The sequence below is a fragment of the Zootoca vivipara genome, chromosome 16, assembly GCF_963506605.1.
Source record: "Zootoca vivipara chromosome 16, rZooViv1.1, whole genome shotgun sequence".
In the NCBI taxonomy this organism is placed as follows: domain Eukaryota; kingdom Metazoa; phylum Chordata; class Lepidosauria; order Squamata; family Lacertidae; genus Zootoca; species Zootoca vivipara.
The window spans coordinates 7049159-7074983 of NC_083291.1; the positions used below are offsets into that span (position 1 = coordinate 7049159).

Sequence of the window (25825 nt, forward strand, 5' to 3'; positions counted from 1 at the left end):
TGTCAGGTCGTGGGTTGGGGAAAAGATTCCAACATTGCAGGGGGTTGGACTAGATGACCCTCGGGATCCTTTCCAAATCTGCTGCTCCCAGAAACCATCCTTCTGTAGCATTTATGGATTGTGATCAAGACGTAAACGATTACTGACCTCTAGTGGAAATAGGAGGCCTTTCAACTAATTTTTGTTTCACTCTGAGCAAGGGAAGACCTTTTGAAAAACAATGTACTGTTAACTTTCTTTTATTTAGCAGAACACCTGTACTGTACTTGTTCCGCTGTAGGAAAACCTCTAACCAGCTTACAAATGTATATAATGAAACATTGAATTTCTCAATTGGAAACAGTTAAGAAAACATTCCAAAGAGGATTAACAGTAGCTGAAAAGAGAGAAAACACATGTAACTTCTACATGTCTAGATAGGCTTGCACAAATGAAAAATCTTTCAAGGAGGCACCAAAAATAATACAACCAAGGCACCTGCTTAATGTCAGCAGGCAAGGAGCTTGAAAGTGTAGGTGCTGCCTCAATAAAAACCTGATTTATTACAAGTATGGAATGAGTATTATGGGACACATATAACCAGTGCTTTTTTTCTGAGGGTACGCAGGGGTACGGATACCCCTAAACATTTTATGTATCTTTGTACTTTTGTCCATTTACTGTATTTATTTTCCCTGATTTGAACTATAAAATGGTGGTTTCCTTGAGTCAAATTGAGAGTACCCCTAAACATTTTTTAAAGAAGAAAGCACTGCCTATTATGGAATATATATTTGAGAATATTTGCATTAACAATTTTTTAAGGTGACTGCACTACCACTTACAAACAACTTAGGATCTAAGTTGTCAAGAGGAGTATGATGGATAGTGAGATCCCATAGTGAGATTCATGTGAAACCATGCTTTTAAGAGAGCTAAACAACAACAACAACAACAACAACAACAACAACAACAACAACAACAACAACAACAACAAAATTTATTCATACCCCACCCATCCGGCTGGTTTGCCCAAGCCACTCTGGGCAGCTTCCAAACACATATTAAAACACAATAAACATTAAAAACCTCCCAATACAGGGCTGCCTTCAGATGTCTTCTAAAAGTTGTGTAGTTGTTTATCTCCTTGACATCTGATGGGGGGGGCGTTCCACAGGGCGGGTGCCAGTACCAAGAAGGCCCTCTGCCTGGATTCCTTCTAACAAGAGCTGTACACCTCAAGTTATTGAGCCCTAAAGGATCCAGGAGCCGTTATTTATGGATCTCACCCAGTCAATCTAATCCTAACTCGTCCGCCATTATGATGTCACGAAGCCATCTCACCGCAGAGTTCCTATTATGACATCACTTACTGGACGCCGGGCAGATAATCTCCACATACCTCAGAAGTGCATTGGAAAGACAGAATGGGTGCCACTGTGACGATGACTTATTAAAACAGGCCTCCCTTTGGCCGCGTGTGCAATTTTGGTGGGTGTCGGTTTTCGGTGTCCATGATACAGTCGGGAAAATCCAACAGATTTGTCTCAGAATACATCCAGGCGTCCCTTCTCAAGAATGAACGGGAAGCGGTCTGTGCGGAGAAGTTTGGAGCAACCAACACAAGGCTTTCAGGATAACCCAAATATTTCCAGTGGGCCAACAGGATCCAGTGGAACGCAGTCAAACAGGTAGAGCAATACTGTGTGTATTTGTATCCTGGTAAAGTGTCAGGATAAAAAATATGGGGGGAAAAGGACACATAAAATAATGCTTAGGTTTATAACTTTAATACTGCCAGAGGGTACCTTCAGATCCGGGTGGCGCTGTGGTCTAAACCACTGAGGCTCTTGGGCTTGCCGATCAGAAGGTCAGCGGTTCGAATCTCCATGATGGCGTGAGCTCCCATTGCTCTGTCCCAGCTCCTGCCAACCTAGCAGTTCGAAAACACACCAGTGCAAGTAGATAAATAGGTACCGCTGCGTCGGGAAGGTAAATGGCATTTCCGTGCGCCTTGGTTTCTGTCACGGTGTCCCGTTGTACCAGAAGCAGTTTAGTCCTGCTGGCCACCTGACCCGGAAAGCTGTCTGTGGACAAATGCTGGCTCCCTCGGCCTGAAAGCAAAATGAGTGCTGCAACCCCAGAGTCACTTTTGACTGGACTTAACCGTCCAGAGGTCCTTTACCTCATTTACCTTTACCTTTTACCTCAGACTGTCAGTATTTTGAAGGAAAGGTTCAAGTGCATACCATGGCATTTCGGTTTGTGCAGTTCAAGTAAATTAAAGTGCTCTGTTACTGTACCTCAAGAAATTCTCACTTGTGTGAGACATGCCACATATTTACCACTTTGAGCTTGTGTGAGAAATTTCATGTTTCTGCTGATCATATGCATAATTTTGTTTGTTTGGAATCTCAGTGATTTCTCTAAGGCTCCAATTAGGGTGTCTGGATGTAAAAGCAGACAGAGCTCCTACACCTATAATGAATTATGGTACATTTCTATCCCACCTTTCCCTCCAAAGAGCTCAAAGTGGCCCCCATGGTTTCTCTTGCCTGCTTTATCCTCACAACAATCCAGTGAAGTAAAGTTGTGTTTCCTTTTCTGCAAGGGAAGCTCCACAAAGCGTTTCCCAAGTGGGAAGTTAACATTTTGCAAGTTATTACAGATATCAAACTAGACTGCGAATTTCATCACGAAGGATGCAGGTGTGGCCTTCCCATCCAATATACCTTTATTTACATGCACTATGGGCATCACAGGCAGGATTTAACTAAGCTGTTGTGTGTGTGCTATAAGCTCCATTCATGCAATGGGACTTGCCCCTGAAACCCTTAAAGCTGTTCTGACTGCGGCTACCGAGTCAGATGGGCGGGGTACACATAAAGTTTTTGTTGTTGTTGTTGTTGTTGTTGTTTGTGGTTGTGGTTGTGGTTGTTGTTAGAGGAAACCTCCAAACAGGTTTAGGGGACAAACAAAGGGGAGAGTTTTATTGCACAAGTGGAGATTGTTCCCCACTTTGTGCTTTGCTGTAGTGGTACCTCTACTTACAAATGTTTCTACTTACGAATGGAGCTCCGTCCGCCATCTTGGATGCGGTTTAGATAGGATTTTTTCTACTTACAAATTTTTAGATAGGGTTGCTTCGACTTGCGAATTTTTTCTCCCAATGCATTCCTATGGGATTCGACTTACAAATTATTTCGACTTACAAATGTGTGTTCGTAACGCATTAAATTCGTAAGTAGAGGTACTACTGTATTCCACTTCTGGTATGTAGCACTGACTACTGCAGAGAGAAGACGAGATCCATATCTGGGAAGTTTATCTAATATGCCATCTGTCAAACATTTCTGTGGCTGTGCAGCTGCCAAGACCTGGGTTTTGTTTTGTTTTTTGTTTTGATCTGGTCTATTAATTAGGATAAGAGCACGGGTTACATACACATGGCATTCTCTGTATCTTGCAGAATCTTCTTAAGAGAAACCTTCCCCACACCACTTCTGTCGCAATGTGCAATGTCAGTTTCCATGCGATTTGTTTTTACTCCCATGTGCCCTGTTCCTGGCTACAATTAAATCACCATCATAATTTTATTATTTATACCCCGCACCTCTGGCTGGGTTGCCCCAGCTACAATGGGCCACTTCCAACACATATAAAAACATCTTCAAACATCAAACATTAAATACCTCCCCATACAGGTGTCTTCTAAAAGTTGTATAGCTATTTAACTGCTTAACATCTGATGGGAGGACACCACTGCTGAGAAGGCCCTCTGCCTGGTTCCCTGTAACTTCACCTCGCAGTGAGGGAACAACCAGAAGGCCCTCGGAGCTGGACCTCAGTGTCCGGGCAGAACGATGGGGGTGGAAACACTCCTTCAGGTATACTGGGCCGAGGCCATTTAGGGCTTTAAAGGTCAGCACCAACACTTTGAATTGTGCTCAGAAACGTGCTGGGAGCCAGTGTAGATCCTTTAGGACCAGCATGAACAGCTATTTATGTGGATGAAATCCATCTGTTTTGGGAGACAATGGAGGAGGACACCTTTGGGGGTGAAGTCAAACATCTGGAAGGTTACAGTGGCTGCTGTGGTTGTAGAAACCAATACAGTGGTACCTCGGGTTACGTACCTGATTCGTTCCGGGGTGCAGTACGTAACCTGAAAAGTACGTAACCTGAACAACTGCGAAAGTGCGCTTCTGCGCATGCGCGAACTGCGCAGAATGCTTCTGCGCATGCGTGCGCGGCGAACCCGGAAGTAAACGCTTCCGGGTCCGCCAAGTACGTAACCCAAAAAGTACGCAACCCAAAGCATACATAACCCGAGGTACGACTGTACTGGAGAGACATGTTTTGTTGCAGCTGGAGCAGATGAAGGCGTCCAGTTGCGCTGCTGCAGAACAGCAGGTTTTCTTCTCTCTGAGCTCCTTCCCAACACTCATTTCTCCTCTGGTCACACACACGATTACTGGTGTCTACAAACAGTGTGCCACATAGAATTTGGAGTACATCTTTTTTTTCTGACAGAAGCATGTCCATGAAGGAATCTTAAACAAAGGTCACTTTGAAGAACGCTCAGATAATTTACAGCATTTCTTCTTTCAGCTGGTACTTGCGCAATTCCACGGGGAAATGCGCCAGAAATTCTACTTCCTCAAGTGGCCAAACAACTTCAACTGCCGATGAGGGAGTAGAAACGGGGGGTAAGTTCCATTTATATGTTTTTATATGGGGGGGGGGGTTTCATACCGTCAACATTAAGAAACAACCCCCCAAAGCAGCATAAAATCAACAAGAAAATTGCATTCCTAAGACAAATATATAACATATCAGTAGATCTTATTACATCAGCATAGCTGGATCTCCCCTTCAGGAAAGTCTAGGTAAACAGAGGCGTTTTAATAAAGTACCTAAATGCCAGTACTGTAGGTGCCTGCCTGATGTTCGTAGGGAGAACATCCCAAAGGGCAGGTGCCACCACACTAAAAGCCCTGGCCTTAGTGGACATAAGACAAACCTCAGGAGTCTACAGCATGGCTAAGAGTGTCATTCATGTGGTCCTGGAGGTAACCTCGTCCTGGTTTTGGGCTTTATATGACAGCAGTGTTATAGCAATACCTTCAATGTGGCATGGTAGCATATGGTCAGCCAATTAAACTCTTTCTGTACAGTTAATATGGCCTGTTGATAGGCCACTTCATTCAATAGCCTTGTTGCCAATTTTTTGCTCTAGCTGCAGCTTCTGGGACAACCTTCAGGGAAGCCCCACCCAGAGTGCATTGCAGTAAACCAATTGGAAGGTCACCAATGCCTGGACTACCATAGCTGATCCATTCTGCTTGTCTTCTTCCATCACCTGTCAGAGTGAACAAGGCCATTCAGTCTTGAAACCAGGTCCGAACCCAGACTGGAATGGGTCTGAATAATCAGTGTATTTCGGGAATGTCTGCAGTTGCCCCACTGCTACTGTCTCCATCACACACACACACACACACACACACACACACACACACACACACACACCAAAACCAGGGTATTTGCAACTGGTTGATAGCTGTCACAAACCCTTTGTTTCAGGTAGAGCTTCTTTAAGATTGGCAGTACTGTCTTCACTGTAAGGTTAATCACTTGTGTTGTGAGCGGTGGCTGGAGATAAAATGTTGTCTGAGACCCTCTACGCAACTTGATTAAATCCACTCCTCAAAGATTTATAGGACATGTTGAGCTGAGTTTGCACATTGAACCGTTCTCAAGTCTAGCTCAACATGTGCAAATCTCCTGAAAGACTTAATTTCAGTACACACTCGTTGGTTAAACACTGAGTTATATTGCCTACCCAACAACAGTTGTTTTAAGCAATCACAGAAAGAGCACAAACAGCAAGATTTTAGGCTGCATCAACAGAAGTCTAGTGTCCAGATCAACACCTTGGTCAGACCACACCTGGAATACTGTGTCCAGTTATGGGCACTGCAATTTAAGAAGGTTGTTGACAAGCTGGAAGGTATGCAGGAGGGCAACCAAGATGATCAAGGGTCTAGAAACCAAGTCCTATCAGGAACGGTTGAAGGAGCTGGGTGTGTTTAGTCTGGAAAAGAAGAGATTGAGCAGAGATATGACAGCCATCTTCAAATATCTCAAGGGCTGTCACATGAAAGAGGGGGAAAGGCTTGTTTTCTCCTGCTCTGGAGGGTAGGACTAGAACCAATAACTTCAAGTTACCAGACAGGAGATTCTCACTAAACATCAGGAAGAGAACTATCTGACAGTATGAGCTGTTTGACAGTGGAACGGTTTCCTTTGGGAGGTCCTGGGAGGTCCTTTTTAAGCAGAGGTTGGATGGTCATCTGTCATGGATGCTTTAGCTCAATTCCTACATCACAAGGGGTTGGACCAGATGACCCTTGAGGTCCCTTCCAGCTCTACAATTCTCTGATTCTAAGCTTTCAAGAAACCAATGGGAGCAGAAGAAGCAACTGGTCCATTTTCCAGGTGATGCATGGAAACTAGGTGTCACTAGATGGAACCTAGGTGTCACTGATGTCTGGCTAATGAGATGGTGTTCTTTTGGCAGGAGAGTCATCCAACAGGGGACAGGTGAGGTTCACCAGAGAAGTTATTGGGAGAGAAAATAGCTGTGGCACCTTGTCATCTGATTCGTCTTGTGTATCTCAGAAGAGTCTGCTAAGTATGTATCCAGTTGCATTTGCGTTCCCCATACTTGCGTAACAAATCTCTTCAAGACTTTTGCTTCTGTACTGTCAAGAGAGATGTTTTCGTTGTACGCCATTTGCTATGTGTGTCGAAAATGGCAATAAAATACTCAATAATAATGTTAACTTCCTTTACAGGTAATAATAAAAATAATAATATTTTATTTGTATCCTGCCCGCCCCGGGCGAGGCCAGGCTCAGACCGGCTAACATCATAAAAACAACACAAAATGGATAATACAAAACACGAAATACTTTATTCTCACTGTACCACTTGTTTACAGTGAGATTAAACGAGCCCACCATCCCCCCCCAATCTCTCAGTCCTTGTTACACTCTGTGTGCTGTCGCACGACCACCAACCCCGAACGTCAGCTGCAATGTTGCTGTCTTCTATTCAGCAGCCTCATGGCCCATGGGTAGAAACTGTTCTTTAACCTGTTGGTGCGGCTTATCATGCTTCTATTTCTCCTGCCCGAGGGCAGGAGATTTTAAAAGTGCTGGCCAGGGTGTGAGTCATCCCTGAGAATGTTCCTCGCTCTTCTGAGGCAACGGTCTCCCGCGATAACATCTAGGGGACTCAGGGTACGATATTGTGTGCTGTCTTCACCACCCTCCATAGGGACTCTCTGTCCATGGCTGTCAAACCAGCATACCACACCGTAATGCAGTATGAGAGAAGACTTTCTATCGTGGACTGATAGAAGGAAATCACCAGTTGCTGTCCAACCTTGTTTTTCGCAAGACCCTAAAGAAATTAATTCTCTGTTGGGCCTTCCTAACCACCTGGGCTGTATTGACCTTCCAAGTTAGGTCTTCACTAAGATGGACTCCCAGGAATTTAAAGGAAGAGACTCTCTTCACACAGCCCCCCCCCCCAATATACAACGGGGCTAGTTCCCCTCTCTTCCTCCAAAAGTCCAACACCATCTCCTTTGTCTTGCCAATGTTTAGGTGCAGATTGTTCTCTGAGCACCATGTGGATAAAAACAGACATCAATTAATTAAAATACATCTTAAAATTAATTCAGACAAGTTAAAATCTGGGCAGGTGGCAATTATCAGGTTGGAATTGAGAGTGGTTAATACTTGCCAGGACCAACTGTTTCCATTGTTGTAAGTCTATTGTAAGACTTACAGCTGAATGAATGCATGTGAAGACCTTTGCATACTAGAAAGTACTATACCAATGTTTAATACTCTCTGCATTGTTAGGCATTATTATTATGCATTATTATTTTGTTTTGACTACGTCAGACCAACCCGGCTACCTACCTGTAACTTGCACTATTATGGTTACTGCAAGCTGGCCAAAAGTTGCATTTTCAAATGGGAGAATGAGCCCATATTCTCCCCACTATTCATAGGTAATCAGATAACCAAAGAAAAAGCAATTCCTTAAACGCTTTGTGATTTTCCCCTCTACCCCGCAGGAGCGATATGTACCATTCCCAGCAGCATAATACTTACTATTATCTGCCTCCCAGAACTCCTCTATAATGCCTGTATCTGTTTAAGGTAAGCATCAGTGCGCCGCTTTTCTTTCCCCCTTTTAAAAATAAGATTTTATTAAAACCTTTTCATAATACAGTAAGTTATGCGGCAGCCTGATTCATGCTTAAGAGCATTCTGGAAGCCTGGTCTGGAACAAGAAATGGATCTGGCATCAAACTTACAAACTTCACTCAGTCAATGTTGTTGTTGTTGTTGTTGTTGTTGTTGTTGTTGTTGTTGTTGTTGTTGTTGTAATCTTCCGCAAGTCTCAAGGTTGTGGACAAGATAAAATCAGCTTAAAGATAAAGGGACCCCTGACCATTAGGTCCAGTCATGATCGACTCTGGGGTTGCGGCGCTCATCTCGCTTTATTGGCCGAGGGAGCCAGTGTACAGCTTCCAGGTCATGTGGCCAGCATGACTAAGCCGCTTCTGGCGAACCAGAGCAACACACGGAAACGCTGTTTACCTTCCCGCTGCATGGTACCTATTTATCTACTTCCACTTTGAACTGCTAGGTTGGCAGGAGCTGGGACAGAGCAACGGGAGCTCACCCCGTCGCGGGGATTTGAACCACTGACCTTCTGATCGGCAAGCCCTAGGCTCTGTGGTTAAACCCACAGCGCCACCCACGTCCTACAAAATCAGCTTAGAAGCAATCAAAAACACAGAAAGGAACAGCAACCAAATCTTAAAACATTATAAAGTAGACACCCCTGGCAGAGACAGCAGGTCAGAGCAAAAAAAATGGATTCCTTTTCCCCCAGGAGAGTGGAGAGAATGGGTGCCTGTTGCTAATATTGAGCAAGATTCTTAATTGTTGTAGCTCTAAAGCAGGGGTCAGCAACCTTTTTCAGCAGGGGGGGCCAGTCCACTGTCTTTAAGACCTTGTGGGGGACCGGACTATATTTTGAAAAAATAATAATGAATGAATTCCTATGCCCCACAAATAACCCAGAGATGCATTTTCAATAAAAGGACACATTCTACTCATGTAAAAACACGCTGGTTCCCGGACCGTCCGCGGGGCAGATTTAGAAGGCAATTGGGCCAGATCCGGCCCCCGGGCCTTAGTTTGCCTACCCATGCTCTAAAGTAAGGTGGCCATAAATCTGGAATTTCCTGGACATGTCCAGGATTTAACTATTGAAAATAAGAGTCCAGGGGGGATTTGGGAAAATTGGCCAAATGTCCAGGATTTCGAGGTTGATTGCCTAAAGAAAGCTCAACAACTTTTGTCTCCCAAATTTTACTTCTGGCAATCCTATCTAAAAGTCTCCCGAATTTTACTTCTGGCAATCCTATCTAAAAGTTGTATCCAATGCTAGCCCTACTCAGAAGAGACTCATTGAAATTGATGGTCATAACTAAGGTCCGCTATTTCAATAGGTCTCATCTAAAAACTAAGTCAGATACAAGCCAGAGTCTCCTTCTGTGGAAGATCTTGTTGTACATAACACAACAGGATGTGACATCATTGCACTGTGCATTTCCTTCATCTTACCTACCTGGCAGTGGGGGGGGGGGAGAGACACACAAGGTGTGGTGATGTCACATCTTGCATTGTCTTATCCTAGACATTATTAGGAAGAGAAACATGAAGTAGCAGGAAACTCCTGCAATGCCTATCAAATGATCAGGGGTGATTCCTTCCTGGTGAGCCCAGCCAACCATTCCTTTAAAGGGGGGAGCCAGCAGCGTCACAGGCTCCCCATTCCATTTCTGTAGACTTTGCTGGATCTCAAAAGTTGTATCATCATGATTATCAGCCTTTTGACAACACAGCCTTATTTCCTCTCCAGAGACCAATGCACTATGGAGAACTTCACGAAGTCTCTGAAGTTCTTGTCTATAACAGTCCCAACCGTTTGTGGTGAGTATTCGTAGGGTTCCCTTCTTAATTGTAGGCGAGACAAACCAAGAATCACTCGCCTGCTATTAGGACTGGCCAATATATCAAATCTCTCTCATCCAAAACTGGTTGGAAGTCCGCATCGTGGTATCGGTTTCATCGTTTTTGATCTGGCGATATATCACGAATCATGGTGTGTGTTTTATGCAAAAAGTCACAACGTGGGGGAAACTGTGAAACCAGCCAATGCCTCTATCCTTATTTCAGACATTGTGATATATCAGTACAGTGCTTTTTTTCCTTTAAAAAAAATGTTTAGGGGTACTCTCATTTTGACTCAAGAAAACCACCATTTTATAGTTCAAATCGGGGGAAATAAATACAGCAAATGGGCAAAAGTACAAATATTCACAAAATGTTTAGGGGTATGTACTCCCCTGCGTCCCACCAGGAATAAAGCACTGTATCAGCATACTGCAATGTTTTGCTGGTGATATATATGGAAGTTGAAAATCAGATATCATCCATTTCAATTTTTTGAAATTTTGATAATTCCAATGCAGATTGGTTTCCCTTTTGTGAATACATCCAATGTGAATATACCAGGCTTCCTCAACCTCGGCTCTCCAGATGTTTTGAGACTACAGTTCCCAGCATCCCTCACCACTGGTCCTGTTAGTTAGGGATCATGGGAGTTGTAGGCTAAAACATCTGGAGGGCCAAGGGGAAACTATGCAGCCTCTGTGGAAATACATCAAGTTTAGTTGGATGGGAGTATGCATCACAGAAAATCCCAGTATGGTTTTTCTACCATAAACACCATTGGCGCTTATGAGATAATAGCTATTGGCTATCAATAAATAAATAAGGAAAGGAAATAAACCATAGCTGTCAAGTTTTCCCTTTTCTCGCGAGGAAGCCTATTCAGCCTAAGGGAATTCCCCTTTAAAAAAAGGGAGAACTTGACAGCTATGGAAATAAACGACTATCAGACTTTTAGAAGACATCTGAAGGCAGCCCTGTTTAGGGAAGTTTTAATGTGTGATTTTTTTAAATCGTGTTTTCAATATTCTGTTGGGAGCCGCCCAGAGTGGCTGGGAAAACCCAGCCAGATGGGCAGGGTATAACTAATAAAGTATTATTATTATTATCATCATCATCATCATCATCATTATTTATTATTCAGTGTTTATTGCTTATCTCTCTAGCTGCCATTTACTGCTCGTGTCTCTGCATGAGGATTTCAGATGGCCTGTCATCCAAGGTGAGGATCTTTCTGGGCAGGAACGTAAGCTGAAGTCGGTCAAAGCTAGAAGCAGTTACTGTAGGTGATAAAGCCGGTGGGTTATGCATAGGATTGAGACAGGCATCTTCTAGAGTATCTAGCAACTGGGACAAGGAAAAGCATGGTGAGTGGGTAGGTGTAATGATGCTGGTTGCTTCCTCACGAGTAAGCCACTCCAAACTCTGTGACTGGTTTTTACAGGGTTTTATTATATACATACTGTATGTACAAGACAGAGCATCAAAGTCCATGACTGTCCTAGTCTGAATCAGAATCCGGAAGCACCGCCCGTCGGAACTTTCGCCAGCAAAACACCCTTGGCGCCCTGAATCTCCTCCTCTCCTCGCGCCTCTCCACCCAAACTGCTCAGCTGCTGTCTCCTCTGGAGCCTCCCCCTCTTGAGCGCTCTGGTCCGACCTTTCAAACCTTCCCACTGGAAACCTTGCACTCTCAGCATCCCCGAGGCTCTGCACCGCTTCCTGAGCCTCAGCACCACCTTATATAATAATAATAATAATAATAATAATAATAATAATAATAATAATAATAATAATATATTTATACCCAGCCCATCTGGCTGGGTTTTCCCAGCCACTCTGGGCGGCTTCCAACCAAATATTAAAAACAATACAGCATCAAACATTAAAAACTTCCCTAAACAGGGCTGCCTTCAGATGTCTTCTAAAAGTAAAATAGTTGCTTATTGCCTTGACATCTGCTGGGAGGGCGTTCCATAGGGCGGGTGCCACTACCAAGAAGGCCCTCTGTCTGGTTCCCTGTAACCTCACTTCTCGCAATGAGGGAACCACCAGAAGGCCCTCGGTGCTGGATCTCAGTGTCCGGGCTGAACGATGGGGGTGGAGACGCTCCTTCAGGTATACAGGACCAAGATCGTTTAGGGCTTTAAAGGTCAGTACCAACACTTTGAATTGTGCTCGGAAACGTACTGGGAGCCAGTGTAGATCTCTCAGGACCGGTGTTATGTGGTCCCAGCGGCCACTCCCAGTCACCAGTCTAGCTGCCGCATTCTGGATTAATTGCAGTTTCTGGGTCACCTTCAAAGGTAGCCCCATGTAGAGCGCATTGCAGTAGTCCAAGCGGGAGATAACCAGAGCATGCACCTTCCGAAGGATGTTGCGAGACGCTAGCATCCCGGGCTATGTCTCCCTCAGAGACCCCTGGTCCCAACTTCCTGGACTCTCCGCTGACCCCTGGTGGACCCCTGACAGTAGGAGACCTAAACAACATTTTGTTTAAACTATCGGCATGCCTTAAGGTGGAATGCTATGACTCCGGGTTCATAGCATGACATCTAGGGTGGGACACCTCTGAGACTGTACAGAGTTTCTTCCCTCTTCCCCCCCCCCAATAAAGGGGAGGATTTAGGTAGGTGCCCCTCATCCCATGAAATAGTAAGAATAGTTTGCCCTGAAAGTAAGGTTGCAATATTTTGAAGAGCAAAAAAGAGAATGCTATGTTGGCTCTCATTTTAAATTCTCCTACTGGATGTAGCCTATGGAAGCTCTGATATATTTCTGAGGGGGGCAGGAGAAGAGGAAAGCAAGTCTTCAGACACCAGTTATGTCTATGTCTCATCCAGAAAGTACAGCCAGGGAACATTGTGGCAAATTTTAAAAATCCACCCGCTTGGACAGAAGTTTTAACTCTGAAAAAGAGGACGTGTCCTAGAAAATGAGGACACATGGCAACCCTACAAAGGCCCAAAGATATTACTAACATTGAGGTGTGTTTGTTTGTTTGTTTTTCCTTCTTTTTATAGGAGCTTACACAACTGTATGAAACTGAGCTGAAATCATTGTGGTAAGAGGGCTTTTCAGATAAGAATTCTCCTTAAATGTACTTGTCGCTAGGTTGATCATTACTCCTTGTTGGAGCCTTGCGGGTGGATCAGAGGGAACACAGGATAAAATTCTCTCTGTAAGTATTTCTGATTAAAAACAAAAATGGTTGAAATTCTATACCCAGGTGCAGCATGGTGGGCTTAACTTCAGAGCAGCCATAAAGAGGATTGCATACCCTCCAAGCGTCCCGATTTTCCAGGGTCCGGAATTATGGAATCCTGTATCCATGGAAAATAAACCCCTGCACCCATGAAGGAAACAGTAAATTCATTTCAAATTCTTTCACTGCAATGCTTCAGCCCCCAGCCACTTCTTAGGACAGGCATAGGCAAACCCGGCCCTCCAGATGTTTTCATAGAATCATAGAGTTGGAAGAGACCACAAGGGCCATCCAGTCCAACCCCCTGCCAAGCAGGAAACACCATCAAAGCATTCTTGACATATGCCTGTCAAGCCTCTGCTTAAAGACCTCCAAAGAAGGAGACTCCACCACACTCCTTGGTGTTGTTGTTGTTTAGTCGTTTAGTCGTGTCCGACTCTTCGTGACCCCATGGTCCATGGGGTCATAGCACGATATGGTCTATGGTCTATCGACACTCCTTGGCATAGCTGCCAAGTTATCCCTTTTTTAAAGGGATTTTCCATTATGCTGAATAGGCTTCCTCGCGAGAAAAGGGAAAACTTGGCAGCTATGCTCCTTGGTAGCAAATTCCAATTTTTTGTTTTGGGACTACAACTCCCATCATCCCTGACCACTGGTCCTGTTAGCTAGGGATGATGGGAGTTGTAGTCCCAAAACACCTGGAGGGCCAAGTTGGCCTATGCCTGTCCTAGGAAACGTGGGGAGTGTTGACTCCTTTAAATGGAGCCTGACACTTGTCTACTCAGAAGTAAGTCGCACTGTATTCCATGGAGCTTACTCTCAGGTAACTGGGTCAAGACTGGGCAGCCTTACACTACAATCCGAAGCGTTTTGACTCAGAACTAATTCCTACTGAGTTCAATAGGATTTACTCTCTGGCAAGTTCCTGATCATTTTCACAGTTTCTATTATTAATTATTATTATTATTATTATTATTATTATTATTATTATTATTATTAAAGGTAAAGGGGCCCCTGACCATCAGGTCCAGTCGTGTCCGACCCTGGGGTTGCGGCGCTCAGCTTCCGGGTCATGTGGCCAGCATGACTAAGCCACTTCTGGCGAACCAGAGTAGCGCATGGAAACGCCGTTTACCTTCCCGCCGGAGCGGTCCCTATTTATCTACTTGTACTTTGATGTGCTTTCGAACTGCTAGGTGGGCAGGAGCTGGGACCGAGCAACGGGAGCTCACCCCGTCGCAGGGATTCAAACCGCCGACCTTCTGATCAGCAAGCCCTAGACTCTGTGGTTTAACACACAGCGCCACCTGGGTCCCTGTATTATTATTATTATTATTATTATTATTATTATTATTATTATTATTATTATATCCCACCTTTTTCACTGACAGGGACTCAAGGCAGCTTACCACTAAAAATTTTATTTTATTCCCTATATCTGTGGAAGGTGTTGCTCCCAATGCCTCCCCTCACACATTTTTTTTCTTTACAACAACCCAGCGAGGTAGGTGAGGCAGAGAGGTTGTGTTGGCTCAAGGCGACCGATGTCAATGTGCATATGGCATATATCTGTGCAGGAGATCAAACACAGGAGAAGCTCCCTCGTGTCCTATTTTCATCGGAGAAATGTTGGAGGGGTTGGAATAGGATGTCCCAATTTGAACCTGAGAAATGTTAGAGGGGAGGGAATTGCGTTGCAAGACATGCTTAGCAGGAAACTTGGCACCACATGACCTACCCGTATGTTGAAATTAGCCTTTGACCTATCATCCCGAAAAAGCCCTAATCTGCAGATACCTGTTGATGGTTTCAATTACTACCCCATTGCAGCCGGTTGGAGAACCAGGTTCCCCCTGCTGGATAAGCAAACGATTCCTGATGTTTACATTGCTCCCATTTTTTCCATCTCAAGGAAGTCCCAGAATTTGCTCGAAGAACAAATCCATGAAATCCAGGGCCTTAAAAAGGAGACAGATCGCCTGCGTGCCGAGATCAACAGCATCAATGAAGGCATCCTGAAATCGGTGAAGGAAATCCTTGAGGAGAGCGACATCCCGGGAGAGAACAAAGATGTAGGATGCTGGAAAAGGCACCTCTCTGCTTCCTGCTTTGCACTACATACCCTTCATTACAGGCTTGGCTTGCTGTTGTCATAACCTGGCAGCTTTAAAAACAAAACAAAGAGGAAGAGTTAGGCTTGTTTCCTATCAACAGTGTTCAGGGCCGTATTAACCATATCTGGTGCCCTGGTGCCAAGATCCCTCCGGTGCCCCCCCCCCCCGTGAGTGTGGCGGGCAGGAGGAGCGCACGGGGAGCTGAGAGGTGCGGAGGAGGCAGCCCCAGGCTTGCGCTCCCTGCACGCCTCCAGAGAGCGGCCTGAAGCCGCTCCAAAACTGAGAGGCGCAGAGGAGGCGGCCCCAGGGTCCTGCTCCCCGCGCGAAGCTTCGGAAGCGCGCAGGGAGCGTGAGCCTGGGGCCGCCGTGCTGCGCCTCTCTGCTGTTCAGGCGGCCCCAGGCCAGCGCTCCCCGTGCGCCTCTGGAGTGTGGCCTGAAGCCGCTCAACAGCTGAGACAGGCGCGGCAGAGGCGACCCCAGGCTTACGCTCCCCGTGCGCCTCCAGAGAGCTGCCTGTTGCAGAGGATTCTGGGACGTATTCAAGGGTTGACGCTAATGTCACACAGGTCAGCCTGTTGGGCATCGCTGTAATTCCATGCACACTGAGAGTGTGCCCCAGAACAGTGGGAGGGTTGCATGGTGTATACTCTTTTAATACTTTTAAAAGAAAGGGCAACACTGGAAATATAAGTTACAGGTAGGTAGCTGTGTTGGTCTGCTGTAGTCGAAACAAAATAAAAAAATTCCTTCCAGTAGCACCTTAGAGACCAACTAAGTTTGTCATTGGTATGAGCTTTCGTGTGCGTGCACACACACACACACACACACACACACACTGCAGTGCTTAGCTAGGTACACATTGTCGCTGTTTGTATGAAAGTTAATTTGTTAACGGATTAAGAAATACCGGAAGATATCTGGATTTTGCCTTCAAGGTATCGGAGATTCTTAACCACCCCTGCCCACCCCAGCCAGTAAAAACACACACACCCTCCTGCCAATTCTCACCGGCCAGTGTCATTCCTATGCTCACATCCCCTGCCATTCCAGCAAATCTTAACTTTGGAGTTAGGGCCATGTGTTTGCCGAGATACGGTAATTTTAGGATTGCCATACATCTGGACATAGCCGGAATGCTGCAGTTGGAAGCAGTGTATGGGCGAAAATCGCTTAAATGTCCAGGAAAATCCAGGCAAGTTTGCCCAAAACAAAGCTAAACAACTTTTGTGTCTGGTTTTTCACTTTCTGTAATACGGCAACCCTATCATATCTTGCTTTGCCATATAAGCGCATGATGCACATTTGTCCATATTCATGCAACTGCTGTACGTAGAGCCTTAAGCTGCATTGTTCAAACTCCTTGGATAGTTCATGTGTTGCAATGCATGCCTTTGATATCTGCAGTGACTCTGTGCGCTGATCGGGTCTTTCCCTCTTTCACAGCAAGTGCTCACAACTATCAACTTGGCTTTTAAGAAGATTTATGAAGATCATGTGCAAATGGCTGATTGGGCTCAGAAAACAATAGGTAACAATAGACTATGCTCCTTTCTTATTACCTGAATAAACCAAGCTACTTCCCCCTGCCTTTTAGGGCTGGGCAAATGAAACCCATTAAGACTGTTGCCTGAAGTACTTACTTAGAAGTAAAACCCACTGAAATCAACGGGACTTGCTTCTGAGTAAATATGCACAGGGCTGGGATGGGGGAGTTTTTCCACCCCTGGCATCCCTGGGTAGGGCTGGAAATGTCCCCTTGGCAATACCCTGGAGAGCTGCTGACAGACATTGTAGACAATACTGAGGTAGAGGGACTAGTCCGTGTAAGGTAGGTTTCTGTGTTCCCCTTCTAGGGCTGGACGATACCTGGTTTTCAACATCATGATAAACACCAGCGAAACATCGTGATATACCGATGTCTGAAATAAGGAGGGAGCTATGTAGAGGCTTTGGCTGGCTTCACGGTTTTTCCCGCGCTGTGTTTTTTGCAGGGCACACAGACACACATCATAATTCGCAATATATTGCCAGGTCAAAAATTGTGAAACCAATATCATGATATGGACTTCAAACCATTTTTGGACAATATACTGCTCAGCCCTAACACACATCATGATTCGCAATATATTGCCAGGTCAAACATTATGGAACCAATATCATGATATGGACTTCAAACCATTTTTGGACAATATATTGCCCATCCCTAACACTCATCATGATTCGTGATATATTGCCAGGTCAAAAATTATGAAACCGACATCACATTATGGACTTTGAACCAGGTTTGGACGATATATCATCCAGCCCTATTCCTCACTGTCAATACAAACTATCTGCTTAACGTGTTATGAGGTAAAATCAGGTTTGTTTTGCAATGCTGGTTGATATGGAGGGAAAATTGCAAACGAAAATTGGTTGGAGGAAGTGAGGAATGTTTTCTTTACTCTGATTGCTGATTCTGCCCTGAAAACCTGCCGCCCTTTGGCCATTTATACTGGTAGGTTTTCCCCACCACAGCAAGGTCTCAGTATCAGGAAATAAATCCAAACAGGGAGAAAACCACAGTGGGCATAGGGAGGGTTAAACACCCTCTTCTTGCACCTGAATTTCTGTTTATTATTTGCTGAAGTCTTGCGAGTTAGTTTTATTGCCTATTATTGTATTCTAATAGATCGTTGAATATTACTTTATTTGATATACTGTAAGTCATTCCATTTAGAAGCTCTGTTTTATTTTGACTTTCTGTATTGGATCAGATAATGCTGTGAGCCACCTTGTGTATAGCAATATAGAAAGGTGGTATGCAAATTAAAAGTGAAATGAAATGAAAAATTCAATATAAATGCCCCTGCTGCCCTTACATTTGGGTAATCTTTATGAACACAAAATTGGGAACATGCATTTTGAGGTGATTTTGTAGAGGTCTAGTTGCCTCACCTCAAGAGGGATACTGTTGAGCTGGGACCGTTTCTCCAAAATGATCAAGTCAGCGCTTGGAGAAACTCCTGCTCTGAGGAAAAGTTTGGGGTGGTTTTTTTTGTAAATATTCTTTTTTGAAATTTTCCATTAAAAACATTCCAATTAATCACAAATCAAATCAAATCATCAAACAGAAAGAAAGAAAAAGAAGGCCAAATTACATTCCAAATTATTAAATTTCAAACGCTCTGAGGAAAAGTTTAGAACATTTGAGGCTTTTCCATTTAGAGGTACAGTATATAAAAGTACACATGGTTTGTGGAGGAAGTGGACAGACACATTTTCCTTCCTCTCTCGTAATACGGTAGCAGAGAACTCGGGCCCACCCACCCAACGAAGCTGAATGTCGGAAGATTCAGAAACAAAATGCTTTTTTCACATAGCCCATGTTCAACGATGGAACTCACTCCCACAAGATACAGTGATGGCCTCCAACTTGGATGGCTTCAAAAGAGGTTTTGGCAAATTCATGGGGGATAAGATTACTCATGGTTACAGGCAATATGGACATGTTCTGCCTCCACTGTTGTGAGGTGGTATTCTTAAATTTACTATTTTGGGGGGGGGAGGTTTCCCCCAAAAAAGCTCAACAAATTGGGTTTGCAGGTGTCAGGAATTTTACTTTTTGATCCACCCAGACTCTCCTTATGTGGCAATGAGAAACTGCTATGGTCAGTGAAACACAGATCGGATGGAAATTTAGGTCTTGTTGGTCAGTAGAGCCTGCTCTCTGTCTGTGTGTGTTAATTCTAATCTTCTTCTCTCTTTTTTATCTCTATAGGAGCCACAATTGATAAAGACAGGACATCTAAGAGTTATGTACCTGAGAGTATGCAGAACTGCTGGTTTCAATGGCTTTTTGTGTCTTCAATAAATCCCCCTGATACTGTTCTGCAGGTACAGTAGACTTACCTGTATTCTATCACTGGTAGTACAGGTTTGGCACAGTATTAGGATCCTTCAATCATCCATTCTCCAAACTCGTCTTCCTGCCTATCCTCCAGGTGTCCCTGTTTTCCAGGCACAGTCCTGGAATTACAGAAGCCGTCCTGGTTTCTGATTTGGTCCCAGCAAGTCCCAGTTTTCCTTTTTCCTCCACTCCAAGTCTCGGAGACTTATTTGAAACTAATCCCTGATAATTACAGACAACTGTTTATCAAATCGTTATTGTTACTACGTCGCTTCCCTAGTAACTACCCTGTTTCCCCGAAAATAAGACATGCCCATAAAATAAGCCGTGGCAGGATTTTCTAAGCATTTGCACAATATAAGCCATACCCTGAAAATAAAACATAGTGATAGGCGCAGTTCTGGAGGGTGCCAAGGAAGAGGTGAGGCTGGACACATAATTAAAAATAAGACACCCCCTGAAAATAAGCCATAGTGTGTCTTCTTGGGGGGGGGGGGGAATAAATATAAGACGGTGTCTTATTTTCTGGGAAACACGGTATGTTACTATGCAGACATCCACCTCTGTGCCAAAACTTCCCTGTATCAGAAAGTTTTTAATATTTGACGTTATGTTTTTATAGGTGTTGAAAGCTACCCAGAGTGGCCTGGGGTATAAATAATAAAATTGTTGTTGCTGTTGTTGTTGTTGTTGTTGTTGTTGTTGTTGTTGTTGTTGTTGTTGTTGCTGTTGTTATATTTGCCTCGCTTGCATAGCAGGCCTGAACAGAAATTGTGGTAGGTCGGTCACCAATGATCATCTGTACTGGGCCGCAGAAGTCGGTTTATATATATTGGACCCAAACGGCAACTATGCCTGGGATTGTGGGGGGGTGGGGGTGTCATGTTTTAGTCACTTGAGTTGCTTCCTGTCTCTAGCCAGATGTTTATCCTGGAAACTGCTGGGCTTTCCGGGGTTCTGAGGGCCAAGTAGTAATTAAACTGCCGGAGAAAATCCAACCAACGGCCGTTACAGTTCAGCACATCTCTAAAGCCGTCTCTCCCTCGGGAGGCGTCAACAGTGCCTTGAAGGACTTCTGGGTTTTTGTGAGTATTGATGTTCAACTCGGCATTGCGCTCCTCTCAGTTACAGCCACAGAGCTGTAATTTCGGGCACTGGGAGGGCTACTCAGCAAGCCCAGGTGGGTGGGCTGCTTCTCACGGACAGGCCATGGGTCAAAGAGGACTAACACACATCACAGTGTCAAGCTCAACCAGGACTGGGGAGCACCCTAGGAGGCCGCCTCATGTTGAGTGAGAACACCAGTCCACGTAGCTCAGTAATGTCTACACACTCTATGAGTGGTGGTGTTTGAAGGCCAGTTGGTGTAGAGTGGGGAGGCCAGGGGGCCATGGCCCTGGGCGCAAATTTCTGACAGGGCACAACCAGGCACCCCCACAACAGGCTCCCTCATTGAGGCCTGAGGGAGACAGGAGGGTGAGGTGACACAGCAGCGCTCCTGGCATTGCGTTTCTCAGCCTTATCTCTGCTCCCAGGTTGGGGCTAGTTGGCAAGGAGAGACTTCCTTGATTAGACGCTGGCTGGCAAAGGGCCTGACAACAGTCCAGTCCACCACAGGGTATGACACTTGCCCTGCCCCGGGCAGCAGCAACCCACGCTACGTCCACCTGAGGCAAGAGCCAGGCCCTGGTCTTCTCTGTATGGTTGTCTACGTTCTGTCCATGTGTTTTTGCATGTCTGTCCTCTTAGCCTGCCAGGTCACTGGCCTCTTTATCTTCTTGCCCTCCAGTTTGCCTGAATCCTTCCTCCAGCTCCTTTTTGATAGGGCGCCTTCAACTAGATCAGGCATGGGGATTTTTGTAGAGCAAACACCACCACATTCTGTCACAGGCCACCCAGGGACCACATGCCAGAGCAAAAGTAGGCAGAGCAGCAGGTGTGACTCTTAACCTTCAGTAAAAGTCGGACGTGTCTACATATTCATATTCTTCCTTGATATACCGCTTCATATTTCAACAGACATCTCTAAGTGGTTTACGTGCCACGTGTTCCATCTTCCCATCCTCCCATCCAGACATGCGAGAGGCACTGTCACAGTTCAATGACACAATTCAATTCAGCCAGGCAAAAGCACCCAAGGAGGCTGCAGTGTGGGGACACTGAGGGGTGGGGCCTGGGGATAGGGGGTGGGGCCTGGGAAGAATCCTGGGGACCAGACAAAGAAGCCTAGAGCGACCCATGTCACCATCATCCCTGGGCTTGACCCATGGGCATAATTAACTCTGCCTCTGCAGCAGCCTCCTAGGGTGCCACCTTAATAAAGAATTGCTTCCCAGACCCTCCTTTGGGCAGTGTTCCATCCTTTGGTTTAAACTTTCTGTCACTAATTTCAGCTCCCCGCTACTTCCGGCTTTTCATTTTAGGGGCTAGAGGAAGAAACACGAGAAGAAACTCTACTGGGGAAATTCATGTATGATATTGAGAAAGAAGCCATTCAGACATTCCAACTGAAGGTACCCTAACTACTACTACTACTACTAATAATAGTAATAATAATAATAATACATAATTTATTTGTACCCTGCCCATCTGACTGGGTTGCCCCAGCCACTCTAGGTGGCTTCCAGTATATATAAAAACATAGCAAAACATTAAACCTTAAAAAGCTTCCTAATACAGTCATACCTTGGAAGTCGAATGGAATCCATTCCGGAAGTCCGTTTGACTTCCAAAACATTCGGAAACCAAAGCTCAGCTTCTGATTGGCTGCAGGAAGCTCCTGCAGCCAATCGGAAGCCGTGGAAGCCCCTTTGGACGTTTGGCTTCCAAAAATAGTTCACAAACCAGAACAGTCACTTGTGGGTTTGCGGTGTTCGGGAGCCAAAACATTCAAGAACTAAGCTGTTCGAAAACCAAGGAACGACTGTACAGGGCTGTCTTCAGATGTTTCCTAAAAGTTATAGAATTACTTATCTCCTTAACATCTAAAGCAGGGGTCCCCAAACTACGGCCCCCGGGCCGGATGCGGCCCAATCGGCCTTCCAATCCGGCCCGCGACGACCCCCGCCGCCCGCTGCCGCCGCCCGCTCTCACGGCGCGCGGCGCAGCGACGATCTAAAAAATCGGCAAAAAATCGCCGAAAATCCTTTGTGCGCATGCGCATGGGCCTCTCCCGACCCGGAAGAGGTCATTTCTGGTGCACTTCCGGGTCGGGGGAGGCCCATACGCATGCGCACAAGCGATTTTCGGCGATTTTTTCCCCGCCCGTGTGCGTGTGCGCATGCGCACGGGCGCGCACTCCCCCGCCCTCCGGCCCGCTGCGCGCACACTCCCCTGCCCTCAGGCCCACCACGCGGTCGGCGCGGCGGGCACCGGCCCGCCGCGCGGTAAGTCTGGGGACCCCTGATCTAAAGGGAGGGTGTTCCACAGGGCGGGCGCCACTACCGAGAAGGCCCTCTGCCTGGTTCCCTGTAGCTTCACTTCTCACAGTAAGGGAACCACCAGAAGACCCTCAGCGCTGGACCTCAGTCTCCAGGCTGAACAATGGGGGTGGAGATGCTCCTTCAGGTATACAGGACCAAGGCCATTTAGGGCTTTAAAGGTCAGCACCAACACTTTAAATTGTGCTTGGAAACGTACAGGGAGCCAATGTAAGCATGAGAGCAATGGGGTATCAAAATGGAAGAAGCCCACTTGGAATGGGCTGCCCCAAAAGCAGTGTTACAAGACAGCTCTTTGCATACAGGACAGTTGCTCCACTGCTTTCTTCTAGGGATTGGGTCCCTGCGCCTGATCTTCACAGCTCTCTACCTGCATGCCCTGTTGGTATTTCATCAGCATGAACGAACCGACAAATTAGACAGAAGGGACCAAAACAAAAGGCAACTCCTGTTAGCATCAATGGGAAGACTGGAGTTGCTTCTCATATACAGATTAAAATATGTGTGGGTGTGCATTGTTGTGTTGTTTAGTCGTTTAGTCGTGTCCGACTCTTCGTGACCCCATGGACCATAGCACGCCAGGCACTCCTGTCTTGCACTGCCTCCTGCAGTTTGGTCAAACTCATGTTCGTAGCTTTGAGAACACTGTCCAACCATCTCATCCTCTGTCGTCCCCTTCTCCTAGTGCCCTCCATCTTTCCCAACATCAGGGTCTTTTTCCAGGGAGTCTTCTCTTCTCATGAGGTGGCCAAAGTATTGGAGCCTCAGCTTCACAATCTGTCCTTCCAGCCCCTTCATGGATCAATGCCTTGTCGTGGCGAAGGGGCTTGAATAACTCAGAGAAGCTATGAGCTGTGCCATGCAGGGCCACCCAAGATGGACAGGACATAGTGGAGAGTTTTGACTAAACGTGATCCACCTGGAGAAGGAACTGGCAAGCCACTCCAGTATCCCTGCCAAGAAAACTCTATGCGTGTGCATTACTTCAGTCTAATTTGAATGGAGGGGGGAGTGTATTAGCAACTAAATGATGCTCAGATGTGGACAAGCCTTGCCTCCCAGTCATCTTACATAAATGGTGTGTGTGCCCTGAGCTCTCCCCCTGTGAAGTTGGGCTCTCCTTGGGAGATTTAAAAAAAAAGCAAATAAATCTGTTAGAACAATTTGAGATTATGACAAAAGTACTGGTGAAGCACAGCAGAGTTTTACACCTTTGATTCTGTTTGTTTTTTCTCTCCTCATCCTCTACATTTCAGAACGAACATTTAAAACAGTTTCTGCATATAAAATTCAAGGTGCTGAGCAACTGGGGCAACTCAGAGTTCACCTGCATTTATCGACTCCGGGTGCATGGGAAGATGGTCCGTTCCTCGCCCATCGGATGAAGGCAGGGGGTGAAAAATCTTGCAAGATGAATAAAAGGAAAGAAAACAGGGAGTACCAACGCCCATCGTACTGAGCAAACTGTAAAGAGCACTCGCAGCTCGCTCTGACTTTTTCCTAGGGGAGGGTGGAGAGGGAAGCCTGGAGGGGGAGGAGGAAGGGAAGAATCATAATTATGCCAAGATATTTAAAGTCTGGCAGATGTCAATGACGGAAAGACCCAGTCTGTGGTCTGCCCAAGAAACCAAGACAAGAATGACAGGGGGAAATGTCAGATGATCAATGCAAAGTCGTGGCACTGGCAAATTGATCTTAGTCACATGAATATTTTTGATCCTGTCCAGTTTTCTGTGGAACGAGGGGGGGGGGGAGTTGTGAAAGTAGGCGAACTCCCAATAAAGATTTCTGTCCAGACTGAAGTGTGTAGAGGCAAGTGAGCTGTTCGTGAAAAAGGTGCCTCTGATTTATGTGATACATTTCTTTGGGTTAAGCGGTTCTAAGAACTGTCTTCCATGGACTCTGCTGTGGGTGTGTTCTGGAATGTCCCTCCTCCTTTTAGGTGGCTTTCTAGAGACTAGGGAATTTGCTCCATGTCAAATACATCCCGAGTCCGATCTGCAAAATGCACGTCCCTCACCAGGCAATCCTATGCACGTTTACTCAGTCCCAACTGGACTTACTGCTTGCGCAAAGGAGGGTGGGCAAGATTTAAAAGATTTGGAAACCAAGCCTTATGAGAAACGGTCGAGGGAGCAGGGCATGTTTAGCATGGATAGGAGGAGACTGAGGAGATATGGTAAGCCGTCTTCAAATATCTCAAGGGCTGTCACATGGAAGATGGAGCAAGCTTGTTTTCTCCTGCGCTGGAAGCTCCCTCCCAGAACTAATGGCTTCAAAGTAGAAGGAGGAGATTCTGACGAAACGTTACGAATAACTTTCTGGCGGGAGGAGCTGTTCAACAGTGGGGTGGACTGCCCTAGAAGGTGGTGGACTCTCCTTCATTAGACGTTTTTAAGCAGAGGTTGGGTGGCCATCATAGCTGCCAAGTCTCCCGTATTCCCCGGGAAACCCCCGTTTTTCCAGCTGTCCCCAGCCGAAAAAACGGAATTTTTTTGTTTTTTCCCGATTTATTCTGGCGCGGTGGCCATTTTGGAACTGGGCAGAGCATGCTCAGAAGCGACTTTTGATGCTGCTTTGCCCAGTTCCAAAATGGCTGCAGCGTGACTTCTGGTGCGGTGGCCATTTTGGAACAGGCCAGAGCAGCATCAAAAGTAGCTTCTGAGCATGCTCTGCCCACTTCCAAAATGGCGGCAGCGCTACTTCTGGTCTGCTACTTCCGGTCCAGTCCCTTATTTCTCAGGCCCGAACTTGGCAGCTATGGTGGCCATCTGCCAGGGATTCTTTAACTGTGATTCCTGCAACGCAGGGGGTTGGACTGGATGACCCTTGGGTTCCCTTCCAGCTCTACAGTTTTGTGATCCTGTACAGCCACTTGTCTAACTTCTCCATCGCTGCTGCTGCCGCCGCCACCTTCCGTTGAGTAATGAAACACCTTCCAGGGGCATACTTCCAGTTAAGGGTGCATAGCATTGCGGCTTAAGGATGCTATTTACAATCACCTGCCTTCTAGGGGTGTGACAAGTATACTCTCTGACTATAGAACATTCCTATGAACTCTGGAAGTCCCCCAAAACTCTGCCTTCCTC

General features: G+C 45.8%; 1 protein-coding gene across 1 annotated transcript; it reads left to right on the plus strand.

The window, feature by feature from the left end:
* The first annotated feature begins 1557 nt into the window (after positions 1-1557).
* On the plus strand, positions 1558-24139 carry LOC118075245 (SUN domain-containing protein 3-like). Its single transcript, XM_035097144.2, has 13 exons — positions 1558-1670; positions 4591-4688; positions 6560-6673; positions 8132-8216; positions 9994-10064; positions 11252-11307; positions 13109-13149; positions 15206-15365; positions 16851-16935; positions 19168-19283; positions 20214-20381; positions 21720-21809; positions 23993-24139. The coding sequence occupies exons 1-13, from the start codon at positions 1558-1560 to the stop codon at positions 24119-24121; spliced, it is 1326 nt and encodes a 441-aa protein (XP_034953035.1). The 3' UTR covers positions 24122-24139.
* The last annotated feature ends 1686 nt before the right edge of the window (positions 24140-25825 follow it).